This window comes from Dinoponera quadriceps, unplaced genomic scaffold, assembly GCF_001313825.1.
Source record: "Dinoponera quadriceps isolate SergipeBrazil2010 unplaced genomic scaffold, ASM131382v1 scaffold2528, whole genome shotgun sequence".
Lineage (NCBI taxonomy): Eukaryota > Metazoa > Arthropoda > Insecta > Hymenoptera > Formicidae > Dinoponera > Dinoponera quadriceps.
The window spans coordinates 85,757-111,725 of NW_014556547.1; the positions used below are offsets into that span (position 1 = coordinate 85,757).

The 25,969-nt window shown below is 37.1% G+C and overlaps 1 protein-coding gene across 2 annotated transcripts in view; it reads left to right on the forward strand.

Moving 5' to 3' along the window:
• LOC106747839 (SH3 and multiple ankyrin repeat domains protein 1) overlaps positions 1-25,969 on the forward strand; it is a 124,899-nt gene that overhangs the window by 84,064 nt on the left and 14,866 nt on the right. For both annotated transcript variants that reach the window (XM_014625766.1, XM_014625767.1), the window contains 4 exons: positions 11,710-11,835; positions 19,816-19,996; positions 23,523-23,842; positions 25,463-25,727. In XM_014625766.1, coding sequence (XP_014481252.1) covers positions 11,710-11,835; positions 19,816-19,996; positions 23,523-23,842; positions 25,463-25,727 — 892 coding nt within the window. The remainder of the gene's footprint in view (positions 1-11,709; positions 11,836-19,815; positions 19,997-23,522; positions 23,843-25,462; positions 25,728-25,969) is intronic.

The window sequence follows — 25,969 nt, forward strand, 5'->3', positions numbered from 1 at the left end:
TTCAAATTATTATAGAATTATAAACATCTTAAAAATCACGTATAATTGATAATATCAATAGGTCTTGTTATATATAATTATATATAATTTAATTATATATAATTATATATAATTATATATAAAAGTTTGTAATTGAGACACTTGTTCCGATAAAATTACGAAATAATTGTATCGATTTATATAAATCGTAGGAAGTTATTATTACGCACACACAATTTAATTTCCAATAGACACAATTTTCACAATTTTATTTTCAAATAGAAACAAGCAGTTATTTGTAGAATTATCTGCAAAATAGAACAGAATGTTTCAAACTTTCTCGGTTCCTATAGTATACAAGTAGAACAGGACAAACTGAGCAGAACAGTCATATACTATTTTGCACAATTCGCAATGATTAATGAGAAATTAATTAATCTGTATAAACTAATGAACACAGGAAACGGTAAATCAGGCTCTATATAAAGAAGAATAGCTTATTTCTAAAGATCTTCTAGCAACAATAGATAACAACTGATAGCGAGGAACGTATATTTTTCCGACGCTCAGTTCTGTATCATGCGGCCTGCTATTCGCTGCGTTACTTCATCTTTAGATATCAGTTGATGCTCATTGTCGCCAGATCATCAAATATAAACTATTTTTCTTTATGCTAAATCCGATCTATTGTTTCTCGCGCGCTCATTAGCCTAGACAAAATAATTAATTCCTTATTAACTATTGCGAATTTTACAAAAAATAGTACATGACTTTTTTGTTCAGTTCCAGCTGTTTTACCTGCATACCACGGGAACCGGATACCACGGAAGAAAAGTTTGGGATACTCTGTACTGTCTCAGAGCCACGGAAACAAACTTCGTGAGGACATAGAGCGGATTGAGGTGAAGAAAAAAATCACCTACTATTTTGCAAACAAGCAAAATTTCGAGTTACAGTCTATCATACAAGAGCATGTCGGCGATATTTTTGAAACTTGATATTTAATGAAAGCGAAACCACGATAATCTAAATGTATACAGTCCTCTCGAATACACGTTAGCTCAGTTTCTTTCAGATACGTTTGCGTCATTAAAGAGAACAGAGCTTCAGAGATGAGTACGTACACAAAACGATTTGAGGCGGTTTTCCTGTGTAGTCACCCAAAAGGGCCAAAAATGAGTTTTGCAAGTGCTGCTAAATACCTGCATAAGTCGTCATAGTGGAGAGTGCTGCTAAATACCTGAAGTCGTCATCGTGAGGAAGTGGGTAAAACGATATAAAGAAACAAAAAGTGTCGATGGCTTTCCAGATCGCGGCTCAAAGCGAGAGACTACTAATAGAGAAGATAAAGTGATTCTTCGACTTTTTGAGAAAAATCCGTATCTTTCATTACGAAGCGGACAAGCACTTTTGGCAAAAAAGGGTGCAAACATTAATGTAGTGACATTGAAACATCGTTTGAAAAAGCATAATGCCAAATGATGTAGTACAATATCAAAACTATTACTTTCAAAAAAGCATATCGAAAATTGTCTGGCGTGGACTCGTCAAAATATCAATCGTGACCGGAGCAACATAGTGTTCAGTGATGAATCTTCCTTTTGGACCTGGTGTCCTATTAGCCATGCTTGGTCTAGCCGTGGACAACTAGTAATAAAAAAGAGTGTAAAACACCCGACAAAAGTGCATGTTTGGAGTTGTTTTAACGTACGGGATTTTGGGAGTTTGTGCGTCTTCACAGACAATTTGAATGCACAAAAAATGTTAAAATGGTATCAAAGGGAACTTCTCACATCAGTTAAACGTTGGTTTAGTGAAACTGAGGACGAATGGATTCTGCAAGAAGATAATGACCCGTAACATTGAAGTCGAATCTGTACCAAATGGGAAGCGAAAAATGGCATCATCGTATTGAATTGGCCTTCCCAGTCCCCTGATGCAAATCCGATAGAAAATGTGTGGTTCATAATGAAGCACAAACTTAAGGGAAAACGTACATTAAAATTAAAAACCTTTAATGAAACATATTTGTCAAATATGGAGATCGCTACCTGTGTCATACGCCGAGAAATTGATAAAAAGTATATCAAGAAGATGCGAAGCTATAATTGCTAACGGAACAGATTGGACTTTACTGTTAAAGTAAGAGCGTATTAGTGCTTTTCTGTATACTTTCACTTTATCGAAATAAATTTACAAATAAATTTATATTTATAGAGATATCGCCGACACACTCTTGTGTGACAAACCGTATTAATAATTGAAAATGGTCATGTTATAGAGACTTCTTTATTTAATAACTCAAAAATTTGCGCATTATTTGCAAAATGGTAAAGAATTTTTGATAAACATATAGAAAACCGGTGCCACCGCTGATGAGCTTGACCGTAACATATGTTATCAAAGATGTGATCCTGAGTAACCTTCCGAAGGTTTTACTCGTCGCTCACTGTTAAAAAGATATTAACAAAAAAACGGAAATATGCTACACACATCTATCCACATTGACCGGTGCTTCAAGTCTTTCCGCTGAACATTAATTAGAAAATATTATATTAAATTAGTCAATTGCCTACTACAGACTATCGATGCCCGCCCATTTATAAACAAAATTTCTAATTAGGAGTCCAGTGAAAAAACTTTAAGCACCGGTCGATGTGGACAGATGCGTGTAACATACTTCCGTTTTTTGTTAATATCTTTTTAATGAACAGTGAGCGAGGGGTAAAACCTGCGAAGGTTACTCAGTCACTGGAGGTGGATCTCCTATAATAAATTCATGTACGTGTTTCAAACTTCTTTTATTAATAATTTTTTTAATGAACAATCAGCGACGCATAAAACCTTTTGATTGTTACTCAGGGCCATGTCCTTGGTAACATATGTCAAGGTCAAGCCTATCGGAAGTGGCGCCAGTTTTCTATATATTTACCGAATTTTGTTGTTCAGCTTTATCGACAAACATATGAGAGCTGTTATACCTAGCAACAAGTTCAAAGTTTGAGGCTCAAGGTTCAATATACTTATGTCTGTCGCTGGCGACGTTGCGTTCCAAAACTTATAAAATATAAAGTATCACAACAACTGTTATATATTTATAAATTAAGGCACTTTGAACAAAAAAGTCCTTTACTATTTTGCAAACAACACGCAAATTTTTGAGTTATTAATTAAAGAAATCTCTTACATGACCATTTTTAATTATTAATAACTCGAAATTTTGCGTGTTGTTTGCAAAATGGTAAGGCACTTTTTCTGTTCACCTCAATTCGTTATACGTCCTCACGAAGATTGTTTCCGTAGCTCTGAGACTATATAAAGAGTCATAGAAGCATGTATACGTTAATATATTTTTGAGTTATATATTTACACGTAAGTGATCGATCCATTTTTAGAATATTCAATTAAGGGGCGGTTAACGCTGTATCAGTAGTTGTTAAGAAATCGCTCGTCATATTTTCAAGGGGGGCAAATCATTTATTTTGTCGATATCGATCATCAATCTTTGTTTAACCGTTTTAGTGCCAGGGGTTTGTAAAAATCCGTGTCGGATTGTGCCATGCAGCGCGATAGCGCTTCGTTCATTTATCTGCGAGTAATGCCGATCGACGCGATCGCGCTGCTCTTTTTTTTCGTCGAAATATGCCGCTCGGCGCGCTCGCGCTTCATTTCATCACTCATATCAGAAACGTTATACTAAACACTCAAAAGTTTGCGAAATTCGGAACCGAGCGCGTTGCGAATTGACGATCGTGACCAAACATCGCGGCACATTTCACCACAGTACGCGAACAGCGCGATCGCGCTGCGTGGCGTTAAAACGGTTAACCCATTAATTGCCAAATTTTTTTTTAATTTTCGGCCAAATAAGTTATATACATTCACAAAAAGTTGTGTAACAGTATAATTATATTCAAATTATGTTTTGTTTTGATCCCCAAATGGGGATCGTGGCAACTAATGGGTTAAAGCCTCAGTTATGTGTCCCGTGTTCAATATCGCGAGATCTCAATGCGGCTGACGATTATTGTGAGTCAACTTGACGGACGCGAGTAAGGTGCTTAAATCAATTTCCAAATCAATATTTGCGCTCCGCAGAATGCCTTCGTATTGTCGTGCTTTAACGTCGTTTTCAGGTAAATGGCGGCTTTATTGCGCATCGTCCGTTCATCCGACGCGTCCGATCTCACTTGTCATGTCACACGTATGAAATTTTCTTTGTTCTATGAACCTATGAATGAGATCACACTCATGACATTAATTATGCATCACGTTAATTATCATAATATCGCCAAATGCATATTCGATATTACAATAATATTATATAATAATGTCCTGATGTGTCTCGTACAATGCGTCAATTAATTCCATCGATACATTAAAGATAACTTACAATAATAATTATTTAGCCAATTTAGGGATATCCGAGCGGTTATGTCGATCCTGATTCACGGTCTTTCGGCCATGCGTGATCACAGCCGAAATTTACGAACGCTCATCAATGGTTTACTCAAATCCTTTTCGTGGTAGTCACACAGACGCCAACCAACCAAATACTCAAACAGCCGTCGTTAAACTGTTGATGACTGCTTTCCTCGATGCATCGACAATTTGATTTCGTGTTCTGCCACGTGCAGCTCCATCTCTGTCCCCCTGCCCCTATCTCTCTTTCTCACTCCCTTCATCTCTCTTTTTCCCCTTTTTTTCCTTTCCCCGTGATCTCCAGTGCGTAGATCAAAATTTTATCAGTCGTATTTCCTCTTTAACACTCGATGTGCTATGTCCGTCACTTGACTAATTTCATTCGCCTTTGCGCTTCTACATTCTCTGTTCACTCCTTCCCTTTACCCTTTGCCTTGCCTACCCCTTCCCCATCTAATGCCTTTTTATACCGTCTGATCGTAAATTTGCATCGTCGTTATATCGCACGGACTTGAAATTAGCTGTTATATGCCAATCGCCTTTCGCGGAAAGTGGAGTAAAATCCGATAGGTTTTATCCACTTAGAGTAATTCCACCTTACTGTCCTCTACCGTTAGTAGGATTGCGGATAAAACTCTTAAGGAACTCTCATAAGAAATGGGACAACTGGACAAATCCTGAATGGCCAGCATTCGTCTTTACTAAAAAAAAAAAGCATTATTCTTTTCGGTAACATTTATTGAAACAAATGTACGTTCAACTCTCGGCTCATAATCCAGTCTTATCCGTTTTCGTTCGATCGAAATCCCCAAGATCGAAAGTTTGCCTATTGAAAACGCGCGAAAAATAAGGATGCTAACTTCGCTCGGCTTATCGTTCTTCGATATCATCCTTTGATCGAAGCCGAAGGGAAACGCATAAGGTGGACAACGACGATGACGGCAGTCGATGGCGCGCGTCATCTCCGTGAACAGCGAACGCGATACATGACGCGACGGTGAGGGAGAAGGCGCGCGTTAAAAGGACGAAAACTCGTTTCGTGCTTCGTTGCGAAGGTTAAAACCGTAACGCTCGCTCCTATCTGCCTTGTGCCGCCGCTCGTGTGTGAGCGAGTGAGCGAGCGAACGGGCCAACGCGGGCGCTGCCTGGCCGAGCTTAACATTAGCGGGGGCCCCCCCTTACCAGACCGCAATTACATCCCATAAAGCACGATTGAGACACGGTTCGGCCATTATTCTCCCATACAGGGCCGTATAAAAGAGTCCCGCCGTTTAACGCGCCCTCTCCTCTCATGTGCATCCCGCGCAGGTCGCGGCACGCGCGCGTGCGTACGTGCTTGCGTACATGCGTATGTGCACTCGCTCCCACCGCGACAAAGCGAAAGAACTCGCGCGCGCGCTGTTACTCGAATGCAAGATTCGATTTGGGTCTTACGCGTAATAGTCATTTAGGAATTGAGTGGATGATGAAAACACTGTGACCAAGAATTAGACTGAAAACGTATTTATCTTAGGCACCTGATATGGATGGCGACTAAAAGGTCGCAACGTTTGTTTTTATGTGAGTTTTGCAGCGCGTCTTGTATCCAATCTTGTATCCGATAGGAAAACAAATCTCCTAAAAATTACTGAAAAATAAATTTTCCTAGACACGGGATGCGTTTTAAAACTTATAAAGCAAAAAGTATTACAATCTTTTCGTCGCTGACCATACAAAGAGCGATATTAATCATACTTGGGACTTGAACCTGGGATTTCTAGCTCTTGAGTCGTCTCTCTTAGAGAGAATTCACACCTTGACAGAAAAGCAGAAAATAAAAAAGCAGTAGTTAATCAGAACTCACACTAGTAATCGACAGTTTCTGCTTTATCTACTGCTTACTACTAGCGCGAGTTGACTGGCTGCTTTTCTGCTTTTCTGTCAAGGTGTGAATTTTTCTTAAGCTTTAGAAAACTAACTAACCAAATAGAAAAGAAAATTAGACAGTAGCGATGTAATATACAAATTTACTATCTAGTGAGTAGATAGTCTCATTCAATATCTAGTCAGGATTTACCGATAGTTTTCTATCTCGTTATCGCATAATCTTTTTTGTTTAACCGTTTTAGTGCCGGGGTTTAGTGCAGGGGTTTTTAAAAATCCGTGTCGGATTGTGCCATGCGGCGCGATAGCGCTTCGTTCATTTATCTGCGAATAATGCCGATCGACGCGATCGCGCTGCTCTTTTTTTTCGTCGAAATATGCCGCTCGGCGCGCTCACGCTTCATTTCATCACTCATATCAGACACGTTATACTAAACACTCAAAAGTTTGCGAAATTCGGAACCGAGCGCGTTGCGAATTGACGATCGTGACCAAACATCGCGGCACATTTCACCACAGTAGGCGAACAGCGTGATCGCGCTGCGTGGCGCTAAAACGGTTAATCACTATATAATTTGTATAATCACTAGAACTAAGGCAAATACTCATAGTCGGATGAACTTAAGATGATCTTATATGTAAGATCATCTTAAGTTCATTTTCAGGTACAGTACTGCTCATTTCAATGGCTACGAAGCATCTGAAAATGTACTCAAGACGATCTTAATATAAGATCTGATTATAAATATCGATCTTAAATATAAGATTATAAATATCGACCGAAACCTTAGAAGACTAACTAAGTAATAAGAAAAAACTAGATAATGGCGATGTAATATACAAATTTATTATCTAGTGGACAGTCCTGACATCCAATTTACATTTTGGATTTACGTACGTTGCTACTAGACAGTTACTAGACTGATTTTGATTTAGCAACATAACTTTAATTTGGATGCGCTGGATAACTTAAACATGCTAGTGACAAGATAATACATAGGTTATATATTTTAGAAAGTCAGTGCCATCTATTACCATATTTTATATTAATGACTAAACAGCAACTATAGATTACAAAATATTCATTAAAAATATTTAGCCAGACACGAGCTAATGACTAGCTATAAAACTTATCTAGTAAATACTATGCAGCTACTAGTCGATGAATCAAATTGACAAGACACATTTTTGCTCGAGTCAGTTTAAAAAAGGAAATAATTAGGAATTCGTAATCCCAAGATTATTTCTCCATATCCGTATTTTGTTACTCGTATATTGGTACGGATCTCAATTTTAATGATATTCCAACCTCGATGAAGATTTGTATGGCACAAGAAACCACCGACGAGCGTGTCACGGACGTATAATTGAACTAGCTTAGCGAACAAAGAGCGAAACGAGGACGTTATATCACTCTTAGATAAGAACTTTGAGCAAAGCATACTGAATGCGGTCAAACGAAACTTTTAGAAATGTCGGGATATACAGCGGATCTCCATAATCTATCCTAGAATGCGCTCTCATCAGTTATTTCGGTCAAATACCCGTTTAAAATTTCTCCAACATATAATTTTCAATAAATAAGCTGCAAATTCATTTTTTTAACACATTGCATGCAGGAAACGTACTTTTACGTTTTTTGGCAGTCTGTCACTAGAGCGCGGGTCACGTAAAAGTATGTATTTAGTAGATGTGTGCTGGAGAGCAGGTATCGTATAAATACAATGGGCATTGTGTGTACGTTTTTTTTTTAATAATCGTAGAGCATATATTTAAGTATAAAATAAAAAAAGTTTCGTTGAAAAAAACGAAGTAGTTATTGATTTATTGCGATTTTACTGAATACTCTCGCGAAATTCATGAAAAAACGCCCGCTACACGCGTAAGGCCGCGGCGAAATATACTCGCATGCAATGTATTGAGGTCTCCCCCTCCCCCTACCATCCGTTTCTCCGCGGCAGTCGTTATTTAACAACGTCAGAAGCGAAAAACACATGCGCAAAATTCTTATGAAATACGTTAAAATAAAAGTATATCTCCGTAAAATAACGCACTTGTAATTAATCAAATGCACATTTGTAAAATATTCCGAAAACTTTTCATTTATTCTAACTCTGAAAAGATGCCCGGGAAAAAATTATTATATGATATGATTATATATAATTATATAAAATTATATATAAATTTTGCTCATATTAGTGGTTACATATATAATCATATATGTTTATACGAAAGAAAATGATGTTATGTCATTTAATTAAATGTCGATATCATGTACTGTCAAAAACACAAGTAACCAGAAGCATTTACCTCGATTGTATTTGCGTATATTTTTACTATATTTTTATACTATAATTTTTTTATTATTCATAAACAATAGTATTTTATCGTTGTAGACATATATGATTATATATGATACATATGGGCAAATTTCATATATGATCATTTTTCCCGGGTGTATTTATAAAATGATATTTTTGGTATATTTAAAACATTTGTAATATATTCCGAAAGCTTACCTTTTATTTAAACAATCAATAAATAACCGTAAAATTAACATGACATACAATCTTCTTTTTTAGCTTATCTTCTTATGATTTTGTCAGGTTAATTTACGACTATTTCTTGATTGTTAAAATAAAAGGTCGAAATAAAATTTCGAAATATTTTATAAATGTATTTAATCGACCATTTTATGGACATATCCTTTTATTTCAACGTATTCTATAAGAATTTTTGACGTTTTCTCGCTTCTGATTATTCAGTCCGTCATTAATCAGGAAAGCAGCGGCGAAAAAACAGAAACTTTAAGTATGTTTTATATTGTAGAGTACTACATTAAATAATTTTTTTTCCTTAAATTATATATATCTGATCGCGAGAGCGCATTTTCGAGCTGATATTTTCAAACCGATGACCTCTACGACGCGAGAAAAACGTTGGAATATTTACCGTTAAACGATATTTCCGTTTTCTCGTTGTCAGCTACCTTTTTCGCGTTTCATAGTTTTCCCGCAGTCATCTCCGCCTCTTTCAGGGAACGAGGGTGCGGGAACTCCCGCTTCTTTCGTTCGAAGCCTTTAATTTGGCACGTGTTGCACTCTTGGCTATTGTTGCCATGATTGTCGGGTTGGCTGGTCGGCTTGTCGGTGCCCGTCTTTTTTCGCATCGTTTTTTCCGATCTTGCACATGGCGTGAACGAACTGTATGGTGATAATATGCGGTTCTCGGTTCAGCATGGCACGCGTGTTGTTCCCCATCATCGCTTTTTATCTATCTCGAGTCATTACTCGTTAAATATTATAATATTGCGAATGCGTGCGATCCGCACCGTCATGAAAATTGTTAACGCAATTGGAAATTAATTTTCCTCGATCTTCGTTTGATATTCATAGACGAAGAATAGCACATCATATTATTCACATCGACTATGAATAGCAATGACCGTCGGTCTAAATCAACATTTTAGTAAAAGTCTAAACGATCAACGATTGTCATTTACATGAATCCTAATCACGAATATCTTCCTACGCGGCTAAAAACGTTGTTTTCTGTTCCTTATTGTCGCATGGTTTTTATTTTTGCTTATTCATATATTATTTTTATTTATTTACTTCAATTATTTGAAATAAAAGTTTTGCAAAATAACACACACACACACACACACACACACACACGACAGACTAAAATAAAATAATAATTGCACAATGTACTAAGTGAGCAAGAAAGTTTTGAGCTTTAGATTTTATACAATCGAAACAACAATTTAAATTTTATTTATCTTCCCGCTCTTGTGCGGTTTTAAAGCGTTGACATTTGACCTTCTAAAATGCCGTGCGGTTTGGCGTTTGATGCGCATAACCTCAAAAATCAGTAGTGTTCACGATGGCAATAACAAATAGCGTATTCGATTTCCACTTCGCGTTTCATCTGAAGGAAAATGCTGTTACAACCACTGAAATGATTTGTGCTGCATATAGAGAGAACGCTATAAGTCATGCCACGTGTAAAAGATGGTATCAAAAATTTCATCAAGGAGATTTCAGTCTTGAAGATGAACCGTGTGCTGGACGCCCTCAAAATATTGAAACGGACGAATTGCAAGCATTACTGGATATAAACTCTGCGCAAACTGAAAAGGAGCTTGCAGAACAGCTTGGCGTCACGCAGCAAGCCATTTTCGTACGTTTACATACAATGGGAAAGGTTCAGAAGAAAGGCAGATGGGTTCCGCATAAACCGAAAACAAAAATCGACGGCGTAACACTGCACTCACTTTGTTTTCAAAGTTCCGGAAGAGAGATTTTCTACACAAAATCATTACAGGTGATGAGAAATGGATTCCTTATGATAACCCTGAGCGTAGAGTATCATGGGTTGACTCTGGTCAACCTTTGACATCGACGCCAAAGACCAATATCCACGCCAAGAAGGTTTTCCTCTGCATCTGGTGGGATTGAAAAGGCGTGTTGTATTACGAGTTGTTACAACCGGGTGAAATAATCACGGCAGACCGCTACCAACAATAATTGACCAATTTGAGCGGTACATTAGAAGAAAAGAGGCCATTTACTGACCAAGGAAGTCGTAAAGTGAACCTGCTTCATGACAATGCCCGACTACATGTTGCGAAAGCGACTCAGGACCATATCTTTGCGTTAGACTGGAAACTTCTCCAATACGCGGCGTATAGCCCAGATATGGCGCCTTCCGATTACTACCTATTCCGGTCGCTGCAGCATCACTTGACTGATACACATTTCGTGAGATTTGAAGAAATACAAAAATGCATTGACTTTAGCCATGACTTTGACAAACGATGACTTTATCGCTTCGAGTCCGGTGAGCTTTTATCGTCAAGGAATTCACAAGCTACCCGTAAGACGGCAAAGGATCATTGATGCAAACGGAGAATGTTTCGCTGATTAATATTTGTTTGTTGTTTTTGAATAAAGATTGAATTTTGCAAAAAAAAAGCTTAGAACTTTTTTACTCAGCTAATAAATTCTCCTGCGCGATATTCTCATTAACGCCAATTCATATCTTCATCATCTATCGATCTATATGTCGACGGAACAGATGCGGATTAATGGATAGCAAATAAAGTAATTACATCGAGGCGAGCGAAGATTAATTACGTTAATTAATCTATATATCGCAATATGTCAACATCGAATGTGTCACACGTAATATAAATACCGTACGATTGCATATTGCTAGATGCCTTTTAAATCGCACGCATGCATGGCAATTACTCGAGAGAGAATGATTTACCCTTTTAAGCCAATCGAGTCCCACGTTTGATCCCGGCCCCGGTTTCTTAATGAGTGTTCGTTATTGTTGCTATTTGCATGTGCCGATCGGAAAAGTGGGGGTGGCGGGTCGCTTTGATTCTTTCACGCACGATTCGCCTATACCTTAATATTAAAATTTCATACCTTGCAGGAACTGAAGGAGAGCTTCAATTATGGTCTCTTTTGCCCGCCGGTGAATGGAAAAGCCGGGAAATTCCTGGACGAAGAGCGCCGCCTCGGCGATTATCCCTTCAATGGACCCGTCGGGTACTTAGAGGTAAGGCTACGTTCTTTTCATTTCTTTTGTTTTCCGCGAGTTCTTCTGGCTAGTCATTTAATCGTTCGCAGTCGGAGAATCAATCGTATGCCGATCTCGTTTGCTATTGTAATCGTAGGAAAGGCAGTGCTGGGGGGGATATTTATTTCAGCCGAACAGTTAGAATCGGCTTTAGTACACCGTAAGGGTCTCCCGTTTTAGTAACAGAGAAGTTAAATAGCCTCCTCACGTGTGCATTAAAGATGCCAGAAGACCCACTTCACGTCTGACAGGATCTAGTTAAGTTATATATTTCTGAACCCAGTAGCGGAGATACGAGTCATTACGAAACACACGGCTGGTTGAAATATGCAAGTGTTACGCTGCTATTAACGTGGATTATTAAAACAGTTGAAAATTTCCCGCGTGAGGAAAATTGTAATTATCTGAGAAGGGAAATCTCTTCTGAGAAGGAAATAAGCTACATCCTCAAATATTTTTTCATTTCCGAAGCGAACGCATACACTGAAACAAAATATTATAAGATGAAAAGTACTTAGTTCCAGGATATCGAAAATTTTGTTGCACTACTGCCGAGTGGATTGATTAAAAAAAAATTCGGTTAAATTAACATCTGAGAAATTACGTACATAGAAATTTGAACTACAAAACTTAGTCAATATTAAAGCGTTAATGAATTGGAAACATATTTGTATGCAGAGTAGGGTGATAGAGAGAGAGAGATAGAGAGAATTAATTTCTATTTTTAAGTAAGTTAAATTAAAAGTTACTTCAACAAAAACTAAATTAAAAGTTAAATTAAAATTAAATTGGCTTGTTAAGTTAAAAGTTAATTATACAAAACCATGTATATATTTTTTTGCATAAATAACTTATTACTTACATTTATGTAAAATGATAAAAAGGTAATCTTCTATAAAAAAAATATCGACTGTTTTATGGTCAGAATTCTATACGGAAAAAAATATTAGTGTTTAGAGATGAAAAATTCTGCTGGTATTACTTTTTAATTTTCTTATTCTATGTTGTAAACAGCCCGCACAATGCTTTTAATATTAATGAATTATTTTATCTTGTATGTAAAAAGTCAGTAAGTTAATATATTTTAAAATAACTAATTAAAATTAAAAATTAATTCATTTAAAATGAACTAAATTAAGTTAAAAATTATTAACTTTTTAATGTTTTGACTTAATTTTTAACTGATTGGCTAGTTATTATCCAATCCTGGTAGGTATAATATAGATGTTCTTTCAATTACTAAAATGTTGATCTAATTTACACATGAGACGAGTAATTCTACATACAAAAATTAAATCAAGGAATAAGTACGACCAATATTGTCTGTTAGATTATTTTTATGGTAGCGTCATTGAGTAAATTTTGAACCTGCTTTATAGAAACAATCAATTAAAGGAAAAAAAAAACTGCTGAAAGAATTAAGCCCAATAATTCGTCAGATATTATCTACGTTCATAATCCTGAAGTTGTGTTGGTTTAAATTGATTCGACTAGTTTCGATCGATTTTCTTTTTTTATAGAGTATCACTATTTTGTAAAGTATTATCATTAATGGAACTTGCGAGGTTTTCACAGCAATGATTTATAACTTTGTAATATATAATTTCTCCTTTAGATAAAAGTTCAATCTCGAGATGACGATACTCGCTTCTTCTTTACGTCGTCTTCGATTTCGAGCTAAAGACACCGCGAAACGATATCGACTTCGTAACCTAATGAGATGGAAAGGTCGCGAGGAGACATATTACATAATTAATCATCGCGACGATCCTTGCTGTCTTCGCCATAAATCACTCTAGCGGTGCGACGAATCTGCGTGCACGCACGTATATACACGCACGCACGCACGTACGCACAACTCGACCCACGATGACTGTTAAAATGGAGATTCGCGAAAAACAAATAATCCGGTCCCGAGTTAACGAGATCTGGATTCTGTCTCGTGATTTTCTTGCGTAACCGGTGTTAGTTCTCATCACTGTCTTCGGTCGAACTCTTCTCGTCGTCGTCGCCTTCCTCCTTGTCTTTATCTTCTTCTGCTTCTCCGGCCGGTCCGACCTCAATCGGTTCCACTACGAGCTGCACGTTCCTGCTTCGTCGCGAGAGATTCACTTTCAGGGACGGCTGACTCATACAGCTTCTTTGACCATCTTTAAGCCGCATTCACCTCATACAAGTTACAAATTATCGCGCCCGTCGTCGAGAAAAAATGTCGTCGCGTTTAACGAATGCCTGTCAGCGGGATTCTCGACAAACAATGGGGCCCCGTGGTTTTGAAAACCGTAAGTCTGGATGTGTCGTAAAAGCCTGGCTGCAACACAATGCGCTCGCAATTCGAAATTGCATTTTTCTTTCGACGCAGACGCTGCGTCCTACGTTCTTACAGAATAGCATGTTTCGTAAATATTTGCTCACTGTTGTTAATATCGATGTTGGTACCCCAATGGTAGTTTAATCTTGACCTATTAAGAAATTTTGCGGAAATGATATACGATTAGATGCAGATTTTGGTATCCAGCGGTCGTTTGAATGTAAAAATCACGTAACACTTAATGCTCGCATGGTATATATGAGGTGTGTTCAGAAAATAACGGGAATTTTCATTTTTTGAAAAAAATATTTATTTATTCGTCTACATTAATGTTGTCGCCTTCAAAATAGTCCCCATTAGATATTATGCACTTGTGCCAGCGCTTCTTCCAATCCTCGAAACACTTCTCAAACTCGATCTTTGGGATAGCCTTTAGCTCTTTCAGCGATGCGTTTTTAATGCCATCTATGCTTGTAAAACGACGGCCCTTTAAGGTTCTCTTTATTTTTGGAAATAGGAAAAAATCACACGGAGTCATGTCTGGCGAATATGGAGGCTGGGGCATCGTTACAGTATTGTTTTTGGCCAAAAATTCACGAACAAGCACGAACAAATTTTGCTGCCACGCGTTTCATACCCAAAACATTCGAAAAAATTTCATGGCATTAGCCAATCGATATGCCAACATCATCAGCGACTTCTCTGATTGTGATTCGGCGATCGTTCATAACCATTTTTTTCACTTTTTCCACGTTTTCATCGGTTGTTGATGTGCTGGGGCGTCCGGGGCGTTCGTCATCTTCAACGTCTTCACGGCCATCTTGGAAACGCTTATACCACTCGTAAACTCTTGTTTTACTCATAGCAGACTCACCATAGGCCTTTGTTAACATTTCACACACTTTGTTACACTTTATTTCATTTTTTACGCAAAATTTGATACAAATTCTTTGATCCATTTCTTTTAACAAACGAAAATCGTCGAGCTCATAAAAACATGTCTAACCTTAGCGGCTGCCACAGACAAAGTAAACAATGAATACAGCTGAAAATTTTATCATACTTCAGGAGCATGTATACCAACATAATAAAAAAAGTTTGACGATCGGACTCTCCAAACCCGCGAAATTAAAAAATTCCCGTTATTTTATGAACACAGTTCGTATATATAATCATGTATGTCCACAACGAAAAAATACTGTTGTTTACAAATTATATTCAAATATAATCGAAGAAAATGTTTCTGGCTACTTGTAATTCTGACAGCACATGATATCGACATTTAATTTAATAATATAACATTATTGTTTTCATATAGACCTAAATGATCATATATGTAACCACATATATGGGCAAAATTCATATATGATTTTATATAATTATATATAATCATATATAATCATTTTTTCCCGGGTTTTTACACGGCAAAATTATATTATTTCGATGATTATTGCTCGATACAGTAGAAATGAAATCGAATTTTTCCAGGGAAAGATTTCTTAGTCGAAAGCAACGAAATAAATAAGGGCTCACATATACATTGAATCGAAGAGACAGTTATTATCGGAAATGTGTACGAAATGAATCTCGCGTCCAAATCGCTGACATTTTGCCGTAATGTTACCCTCTTTCCAATAAACTTTACTTATATTATGATAATTGATTCCAGTGTCAATCTCAAATACTCGCTTTCGTCATGAAAGCCGAGGTCGGGCGAAATCAGTTTCAAAGCCACTTCGATTCATCAGACCAGTTTCTTTGATCGCCCTCGACAACCCACTCATTTTGCACGAATTACGTATCGCCAGACAATCGCCCAGGAAAAAAAGATCATATATGAAATTTTCGCATATATGACTATATGTAGTTATACATGTCCACAACGAAAAATACTGTTGTTTGCAAATTATATATAGATCGAATCGAAATAAATACTTCCGGCTACTTATGTTTCTAACAGTACATGATATCGACGTTTAATTAAATGGCATGACATCTTTTTTTTCGTATAGACATATATGACCATATATGTAACCACATATATGGGCAAAATTTATATATGATTTTATATAATTATATATAATCATATATAATCATTTTTCCCAGGCGGCCCGAACGTGGGCGATATGCCACGTTCCGGCGCGCTGGACCAATTGCGTACATGAAAGAAAAATGAAAATTGATCGTACGTCGACTACGCCGGTTGTCGGCCGCGCGGTGAAAAATAATTAATTATCGGGCGAAATCGTATGCGTTACACGATACCGGAACGTGTAACGTTTAATCACAATCTATCTTAGATCGGCATGAATGATGTATTTTTTCTCCATTTTTCGGGAATGGTTACACCGCGGGCTTAAAAACTTTCTTTGCAACTTTTTATCTTGTTTGATATATTGACCTCCTCTTGTTTCTGTACAAAATAAACGAACTCGCGTTCGTGATCAAATTCGATAGTGGTAAAAGATGATTCCTCGTGGTTTTCAATTTTCATTTTTCATCCTCGAGACGCTCCCTCGCGATGCTCGGTTCTCTCTCTCTCTCTCTTGCACGCGCGCGCGCGCGCGCCCCTCCCTCCTGCCATCACGAGCAGTCAATATTCGAGTTTGGATAAACGACACCATTAGATACGCCAAGAGCTGCTGGTACATACATACCCATCCACCGCAATGTAAAATCGGCCGCTATGTGCGCGCGATGTGATCCATGATGATGACAGCGTGTGATGCGCTCGCTCTGTATTTACGCATCTGACGCTAGAGCGTTTAAACTAACACAATAGTGTCCGCCGCGTTATTATTGTCGCGACAATGAGACCATGCGATTATCGGCAGCCAGCGAAAAAAACTCACGCAAGAAGAGTTCGACTGAAATTGTATCGCTTGTTGAAAAGTTATGAAACACATTGCGAGTAACACACAACGAATGAATTATCTTAATTTAAATTTAACTAATTATGCTATCATTCCCACATCACTTTGAACTAGGCAACTTGACGCGTTTCTTTTCGTCTTTCTTTGTTTCCTAGTGGTTTCCCCAATATGCCTAATCCACTTTAATTATTTAAAGTAGAATATAAAGATTTTTTGCATGTAAAACTCATGACGCCCGCTGAGATTGCGCAAGAAATTGACAAAAATATAAACATGAAAAAAGCACCAGGAATTGATAAAATACCACCTAGAGTGTTCAAAGAATTATCAAAAAAGACGGTTGTGTTCATCATGTATATCTTTAATGCTTGCATTAGATTGGAATATGTTCCTGGTAATTCTAAAACAATGCAGGTTATTATGATAAATAAACCCGACAAATCTGTCGAAGAAGTAACATCATACAGACCAATTTCGCTGCTTCCGATAATATCAAAGCTATTTGGAAAATTACTCCTCAAATGACTTAAGCCATTGTTAAAAATACCAAATCATCAATTTAGATTCCGTAATCAGCACTCAACTATTACCTAAACTCGACCAAATACATAGGGTAATTTCAATAATTGAGAAAGCTTTCGAGGAAGGAATGTACTGCTCAACGGTATTTTTGGATGTTGCGCAGGCATTCAATAGAATATGGCATAAGGGACTTATGTTTAAGCTGAGTAAGATGCTACCAAGAAATTATTGCAAAATACTGGAGTCATATCTTTCAGAACGTAAGTTCGGAATAAAGTATGGGAAAGCTAAATCTACATTCTATCCAATAAGAGCGGGAGTTCCGTAAGGTAGCATCCTAGGGCCAATCTTATATCTGATATTTACCACGGTATATATCGCGATAATATATCGCAGATAAAAGAAACTATCAAAAAAAACTATCATAGTACCATTTTCGCTGATGACAGCTTCGAAATGATATACCAACTTTCCAAATATCCCTAGTAGATTTGTAAAACGCAACGAAAACGATGAAAAATGAATTGTTTTCAACAATGTGGAACGAAAAAGGTTCTGAGAAAAACGAAATGAACCACCGTTAATCATTCCAAAAGCTAATCTGCTTCCGAAGAAGATAATGCTGTGGATCTGATGAGATTGGAAGGGCATCATATATTATCCTTCCGCACAACCAGATATTGAATTCAGATAAGTATTGTTCCCAATTAGGCCGATTGAAAGCAGCAATCGATGAAAAGCGTCCGGACAATCAGGAAGGTGTCGTTTTCTATCAAGACAACGCCAAACTTCAGACTCCTTGCAGACTCGACAAAAATTGATGTAACTTAGCTGGGATGTCCTGCCTCACCCGCTACACTTATCTGACATTACACTTTTGGATACCTCTTATTCCAGTCTCAAAATTCTCTTAATAAGAAGAACTTCAATTCTTTGGAAGCCTGTAAAAATCACCTGGGCCAATTCATCACCCAGAAAGATGCTAACTTGTAGGAAGATGGAATCATGAAGCTATTTTAAAGATGGCAAAACGTAGTGGATCAAAACGGCACGTACATGGTGTGTCCCAAAAATCCCGGAACTTTTTCGTACCGACGGTACATATCGCGCCATCTGTCGCATCGATAGTGGACTATGTTCGTAGAAGCTTTGTTTATATGTACAACGTCAAACTTGTTCGTTCATTTGGTTCACTAGTACCTCGAAAAAACCGATTGCGTGTTTTTCACCCTCGTCATAAAATGTCAATCGAGAAAAGAGCGAACATTAAATTTTATGTAAAGTTGGGAAAAACGTTCACCCAGACTTTGGAATTATTGCGGGAGGCTTATGGGGATGAAGTCTCATCGAAAGTAAGTGTTCACGTGTGGTTCGACCGGTTTAAGAAGGGACGTGAATCGCGGGAGGATGACGAGCGCAGCGGGAGGCCATCAACGAGCCGAATTGACGAAAACGTTGAGATAATTCGGGAGCTACTGAATGGAGATCGCTATCTATCTGTCAGATTGATTGAAGATGCCACTGGGATCAGTAAAATGAGAAATAATCGATAGAACGTTTCTTCTATTAATTCCCGCGATATTTCCGTTTGACAAAAATGTCTGTTGAAATTTTAAATAAGCATGAAAAAAATGGAATGTGCAAGCTTCAAATTGACAGCTTCAGATTGAATTTTTGATAAGGATAGAAAGAAAGAGGGGGAGAGAGAGAAAGAGAGAGTTCGATTTCCCGAAGGTAAAGTATTAGTATTTTATACACATTTTATATTACGTCCAATATATTATATATTCATAGATAACAGAAAAATATATGTGACGAACGTATTAATAGTAGGTTATAAGAAAAGGCAATTACATAGCCTTCTAGGTGAGACGACGATGAGATATACTTACTTAATATCCATTTGCGATACTGTCTCGCCGATATATTTATATAAGTACTACCGAGCTATTGCGGATCAATATTGTTAATGCACACGATGATTGGCGGGCTGAAATATCTTGGATATTTCACTTTCGCAAGTAATTTGCGGCTTCATCTAAGTTGCGCCACGCGAGATACGCGCGTCGCCGCAAAAATAATTAGTTGACCGGCTAGAGTAATAAATTTCACGCTTTTACGTTGGCGAGATGAAAAGCAATGCGCCACTACTATCTATACGAACGTTCTGCGTTTGCTTAAATGGCCATCTGAACGAATGGCGCGGATTTTATTTCGAGTTTATGTAAGTTATTATCTCGAAATGAATTACAGCTCAAGTACAAAAGGCGGGTGTACAAGATGTTGCATTTGGATGAAAAGCAGCTCAAGGCTATGCACACCAGGACGAATTTACGAAGGTTACTGGATTATGTGGCGAGCAGTCAGGTCGAGAAGATCGCGAAGATGTGCAGCAAGGGGTTGGATCCTAATTTCCATTGTCAAGAGACCGGAGGTAACTGCTATGTATATACAGAAAGGAAATCTGGTTACATTAATCATCTGGTTAAATTAAAGAAAGAGAACAACCAGATGCGTTCTGGTTGAAGGGAGCAAAATTTCTGGTTTTTATGGCTCAAATGTGGTTCTTACTATGACCGACAATTTTATTACTTTCGATTAAAATACATCTAGTTGTTTCCTTTCTGGATAATTTAACTAAACTTTTTTGCATGTACATATTCGGTCATGTTGGAAAAAATTTACATACACAGTTCTCTTTAAATCTCTCCGAACGGAATATCACTAAAAACAGGTGAAAAATGGCAGTAATTTCACTCTAAGCGATAATGAAAATATTGTCACTCAAAATCGCAAAAATGAATGTTTTACCCGAACTTATAGTGAATTTTAACTCAACACGAGTGAATATTTCAATAGAGTGAATTTGATTCCATGACAGCCCACAGTGAGAAACCCATTTAGTTGAATCAACTAAATTCTTGTTTGATGACTATGGGCAAACAAATTTTTTAGTTATTAAAACCAAGGTTTAGTTCTCTGAACCAAAAGCTTGGTTCTTTGAAACCTTTGAAACTTCAGAGAACCAACCCTTCGGTTTAGACAACCATACTTTGGTTCTTACAATCAAAAAATTTGTTTGCCCATAGTCAAACAAGAATTTAGTTAATTCAACTAAATGAGTTTCTCAATGCGTATGACACAGAGGCTTGTAGTAACATTGCTGCAACGCTGTAACATTGTATATTGCAGTGCAATATTGCAAAGACATTGCAAAAATATTATTTTGCAATATCACTTCAATAATGTTGTAGCAATATTTCAAAATATTGTTAAAGTGGCATGATATTGTAATTTGTGATCGGTGCATATATTACGTTATGTTTTAATATTCCCTATTAATACCGAAAATTTATAGTTAATATTACGTACATTGAATTGGATCAATTATCCAATTATAATTATCAATTACATTCCAAACTGCATTAAAAAAGAGTGTTCAAGCTATTTTGAAATTCAAAATATGTAATGTAAATTATCAATTTACAATATTAAGACTAAACATTGAAAAACCTATACATATAACAAATTTGATGTATTATTTATTCATCTCACATACGCATATTACTATAAATAAATATATATGTATTATAATTCAAACTATTATATGTATGATTAAAATACCACACACACACACACACCCACACGTGTGCGCGCACACACAGATTCATTTCTAACATAATACTTATAGTACAACATGTAGGTCGATATAATAACTTTCAATCACGAAATTGTACGATTCTAAAACTTCCGTTAACAAATCCATGCGTTTTAGAATGGTTTAACTTTTTATATCGAGGCTATTATGTCAACACATATATTACGTGGTAAACTTAATTCCTGCCGCGCATTACTAGAAAGTGCCGGCTCCAACGCTGGCAAGTTTCAACGGTGAAGTCGCATGTTTTGTAGTTTAGACATTGCTGAAAGCGATTCAGTCCTCACAGGTTAGATTTCTCGACGCCAAAGAGATTTTCAAATCGATTGAAAATGAAGCGCGATAAGCTGTTTTTCTGACATGTGCTTCTTCACTTCGACCTCAAGAAAACCGCAGTTGAAATACGTCACTTATTATCCGAAGTGTATGGTGATGAAATTCCATCGGAAAGAACATGTAAAGTTTGATTTGAACGCTTTCGAAACAGTGATTTTGATGTGAGAGTCAAAGAACGTCCTGGACAGCCGAAAAAATATGAAGATATCGAGGCGCAAGAATTGCTCAATGAGAATACAGCTCAAACGCTTTTAGAATTGTCGAAAGCATTAATGTTATTGCATAAATGTGATTGCAATGGCCATTTCAAAACGCTTGCATGTCATGAGAAAAATTCATAAGAAAAAGAGATAGCTATCACATGAGTTGTCAGAAATTGCCATTTTAAATCGTTTGTCTATCGCGATTTCTTTGCTTGCCAGGCAAAGAAAAAAGAGTTTTTTGTGGCGTATGACCGGAAAAATAGATTTATTTTGATAACCCCAAGCGGAGGAAATCATAGGTGAACCCTGGCCAACCAACCACTTCAACGTCAAAGAGTTATTATTCATGGGCATAAAACCTTATTCTGCATTTAGTGGGACCAAGACGGTGTATTATATTACGAGCTCTTGTGCCCAAATGAAATCGTTACAGCTGATCGCTACCAACAGCAATTATGCCGATTGTGTGACGAGTTGGCGCAAAAAAGTTTATTCGTAGCCAACAATCGAGGCAAAGTCATTCTTTTGAATGATAACGCTCGACCGCATGTTGCGAAAAGCGTGAAGCAGACACTTCTACTTGCTTGAATGGAAGTTCTCCCGCATCCAGCATACTTTCCAGACAGCACCGTCGGATTACCATCTTTTCCAGTCGATGCAACATGCACTTACGGACACACACTTCTCCAGTTACGAAGAAGTTCAAAAATGGGTGGATGAATGGATCGCCTCGAAAGACGTTCTACTGTCATGCGGTTGCCCTGTTGCCGGATTAATGAGAAAAAGTAGTAGAAAATGGAGGAAATTACTTTGATTAAGGTATTCATTCATCTTCCCTTCAAAATAAATCCATTTTGGAGACGAGAAAACTGCAGGAATTAAATTTATCTCCTAATATATACACAAAGTATTTAATTTTATTTTTGAATTAACGCTTCAAGGATTTCCGATGTTTCATAAATATTTCAGTTCACTTCTTCAGAATGAGGAATAACTCGAGATCAACTTGCAATCTCGGGTCGCACCTCATTTTGAAGAAATTAACTTAAGTGTTCAAGAAATGTCGGAAATAAATCCATGAACCTATTTCAAAAACCAAATTCAATATTTATTCACACCGCTGAAGCCTAAAAAATCACACAAAATATTATTACATATATATTATATATTATATTGTAATATTTCTACAATGTTACGTTGCAATATTTCTATGAGCGGACATTTGCTGTTGTTGCAATGTCATAGCAACGTTGTAGCAAAATTTCATAATGTTCCTGCAATATTGCAATCTTACAGGAAAATATTGCTGCAATGTGTCCGCAATCTTGTGCTGTATGGGAGTGATATACGTCAGATTCACTCTTCAGATTTACTCTTCAGTTTGAAGTGAAAACATTCATTCAACAGTTCCAAGTGGAGAATTCGTGGATACGAGTGAAAAATAACTTGAATCCGAATGATTCAGTTGTCACTCTACGTTTCGAGTGAAACTTCACTCGAAGAAATTTAAAGAGTCACAGACGATCAATCGCAATTTTTACCAATCAGCCCGTTATGTTCCACAATGTGAAAATTGTTATAAAGCTTATACAATTTTACTCAATTCAAGTATCAATATCTCAAGATTTAATTTTGATAGTGTATTGTCATACGCAAGTGACGCAAAATTAAAAAATGTTTCCCATTTTTATGTCCACGAAACGTAACGAGTTATTATTCAAAGCGGTTACCATTAAATTCGGTCTTTTTATTTGCAATTTTAGAGACACCGTTGACTTTGGCGACGACTTTAAAAAAACCGTCAAAGGTTATAATTGCATTGGTTAACGGCGGCGCTCTGCTAGATTATCGAACGAAAGAGGGCCTGACGGCGATGCACCGCGCTGTCGAAAGGAACAGTTTGGAGGCGGTGAAAACGCTTCTAGAACTGGGCGCCAGTCCGAATTACAAAGATACAAAGGGCCTTACACCGCTTTATTACAGCGTTACTTGTAAGACCGATCCGATGCTCTGCGAAACGTTGCTTCACGATCACGCGACGATAGGAGCACAGGATCTCCAGGGCTGGCAGGAAGTTCATCAGGTTTCGCTCGTTTCCTTTCATTATTTACTTTCAATAAGAAACTGATGTCGAAATAACGATGAAGAATGAATAGCGGCGAGAGCCTTTCCGTGCCGACATTCTTTTCATATGAGTCAATAGGTTTCGATGAAATCTAATTGTATACTACTTATCTCCTTATCACTTATTAATAAAATTCAAGCACTGTATGTCACTTTGTCACTTGTGACTAATGTCTTCTCGTAATGTATATCAAATCAATTTTTATTAATTTTTGATAATAAATTAATGAAAAGTTATAAATTGATAAAAGTTAAAATTAAATAAAGTAAATTAATGAAAGTTATACATGCATTTTAATCAGAACTCTTATGGTTTTTTTCAAGTCTCGTGGCTTCCCTCAAAAAATAAATCCTCGCCTGTGTTGTAATTTCATTCATGGACTTTTACGCGCACGCATGCGCGCATGCGTATATGCACGGAAAGGAATACTCGCATCAGCGCATCGCGATATACGCAAGAGATCGCGAAGAAAAATGCAATTAACCCGGGAATAGTCACTTGGAGTCATTTCAAACCCCAACATTCAGAAAATGAAGCTCACATCGTGGTGAGTTTTTTTTTTTTTACTAGTTGGGAACCCATATTTACCTTTCATTTAAACATTTAGAGACCTAACCTGCAACCTGTGCAACAAAAATTGACTATGACCCATCTTATTCATAATATACATTTGTAAAACTTCCTTGGGATACAAAACGACTCCAGGTGGTCGTTTACGTTACAAAATTAATCAAGCATGGTAAAAATTCATATTTTGTATACAAGGTAATAATAAGTTTGAATGAGGTTATATATATCTATACTCAATAAATACCAAGCAACATTTACATTACATTTAATACTGACTAGTAGAAATGTCCAGAAAAATAAGCAGAAATGCAATTATTATATATTTAACATTTATATTTATTATTTAAAATTAACATATAAAGTTAATATTAACATTTATTATAAATGAAATGAAGATTTTAAACTATATTTCAATGTTAAATATCTATATCCTTAAAAATTTATAGTGTTTTGTTTAGAAATCTTTTTTATGTTATGCATTTATATAACATAATAAATAAATATAAAAATTAATCATTTTTCACATTCCTGAATCAATATTACTGTAATTCTGTATCGCGATTTAGCCTTACTTCAATTCTTATAAAATGAATGCTATTTAAATATTTCCAATTGTATTGAATAATTATTCTTTTCGAACCTTTAAATATGTTATCCTATCGAAAACAAGTCATAAAAAAAATTTTTTTTTTAGATTGATATCTTCATTTATTAAAAATACTGTCACAAAATATTTGATATATTTATTTTCCGTTTCTTATATCTTTTAGTTTCTCCTCATTTGTTTTCAAAAAGTAGCGAGAAAAATCTATACCTACAACTCCAAATAATAATAAATAATCGAGCAATTGATAATATGCTATATTTTGTTAATAATATGTGATATTTTAATTAGGGTCTAAAATGACCCCAGGTGATCGTTTACGTGAAAGGAAAAGTAAGGTGACTACTCCCGAGTTAATTCCTTCGAACAATTTCCGCGCTTAATACACACGCGGTCGTCCGCAGGCATGTCGCAACAATCTGGTGCAGCATCTGGACCACCTGCTTTTCTACGGCGCTGACATGAACGCGCGCAACGCATCCGGTAACACGCCGTTGCACGTGTGTGCGGTGAATAACACTGACGCCTCGTGCATACGTCAGCTACTCTTCAGGGGCGCGCAGAAGGATAGCCTGAACTACGCGAACCAAACGCCGTACCAAGTTGCCGTAATCGCAGGCAACATGGAGCTCGCCGAAGTTATCAAGAACTATCAGCCAGAGGAAGTCGGTGAGTTATGGACGTCACAAGATGTCAAAAATGTCGGGCTCTTGCTCGGCGAAAGCGGGAAGGGGAGAGAGGAGAGGGAAGCGCGCGGGAGTGCTGCGCGAGAAGGGAGACTCGCTCGAGGAGAGGTCGAGGTATGATGCTGCAAGAACAAACGACAGACGTTGGCGATCTTCTTCGTCTACCTTCTCCAGCGCATTCTTACTCATTCTCTCTCTCTCTCCCTCTCTCTCTCTCTCCCATCT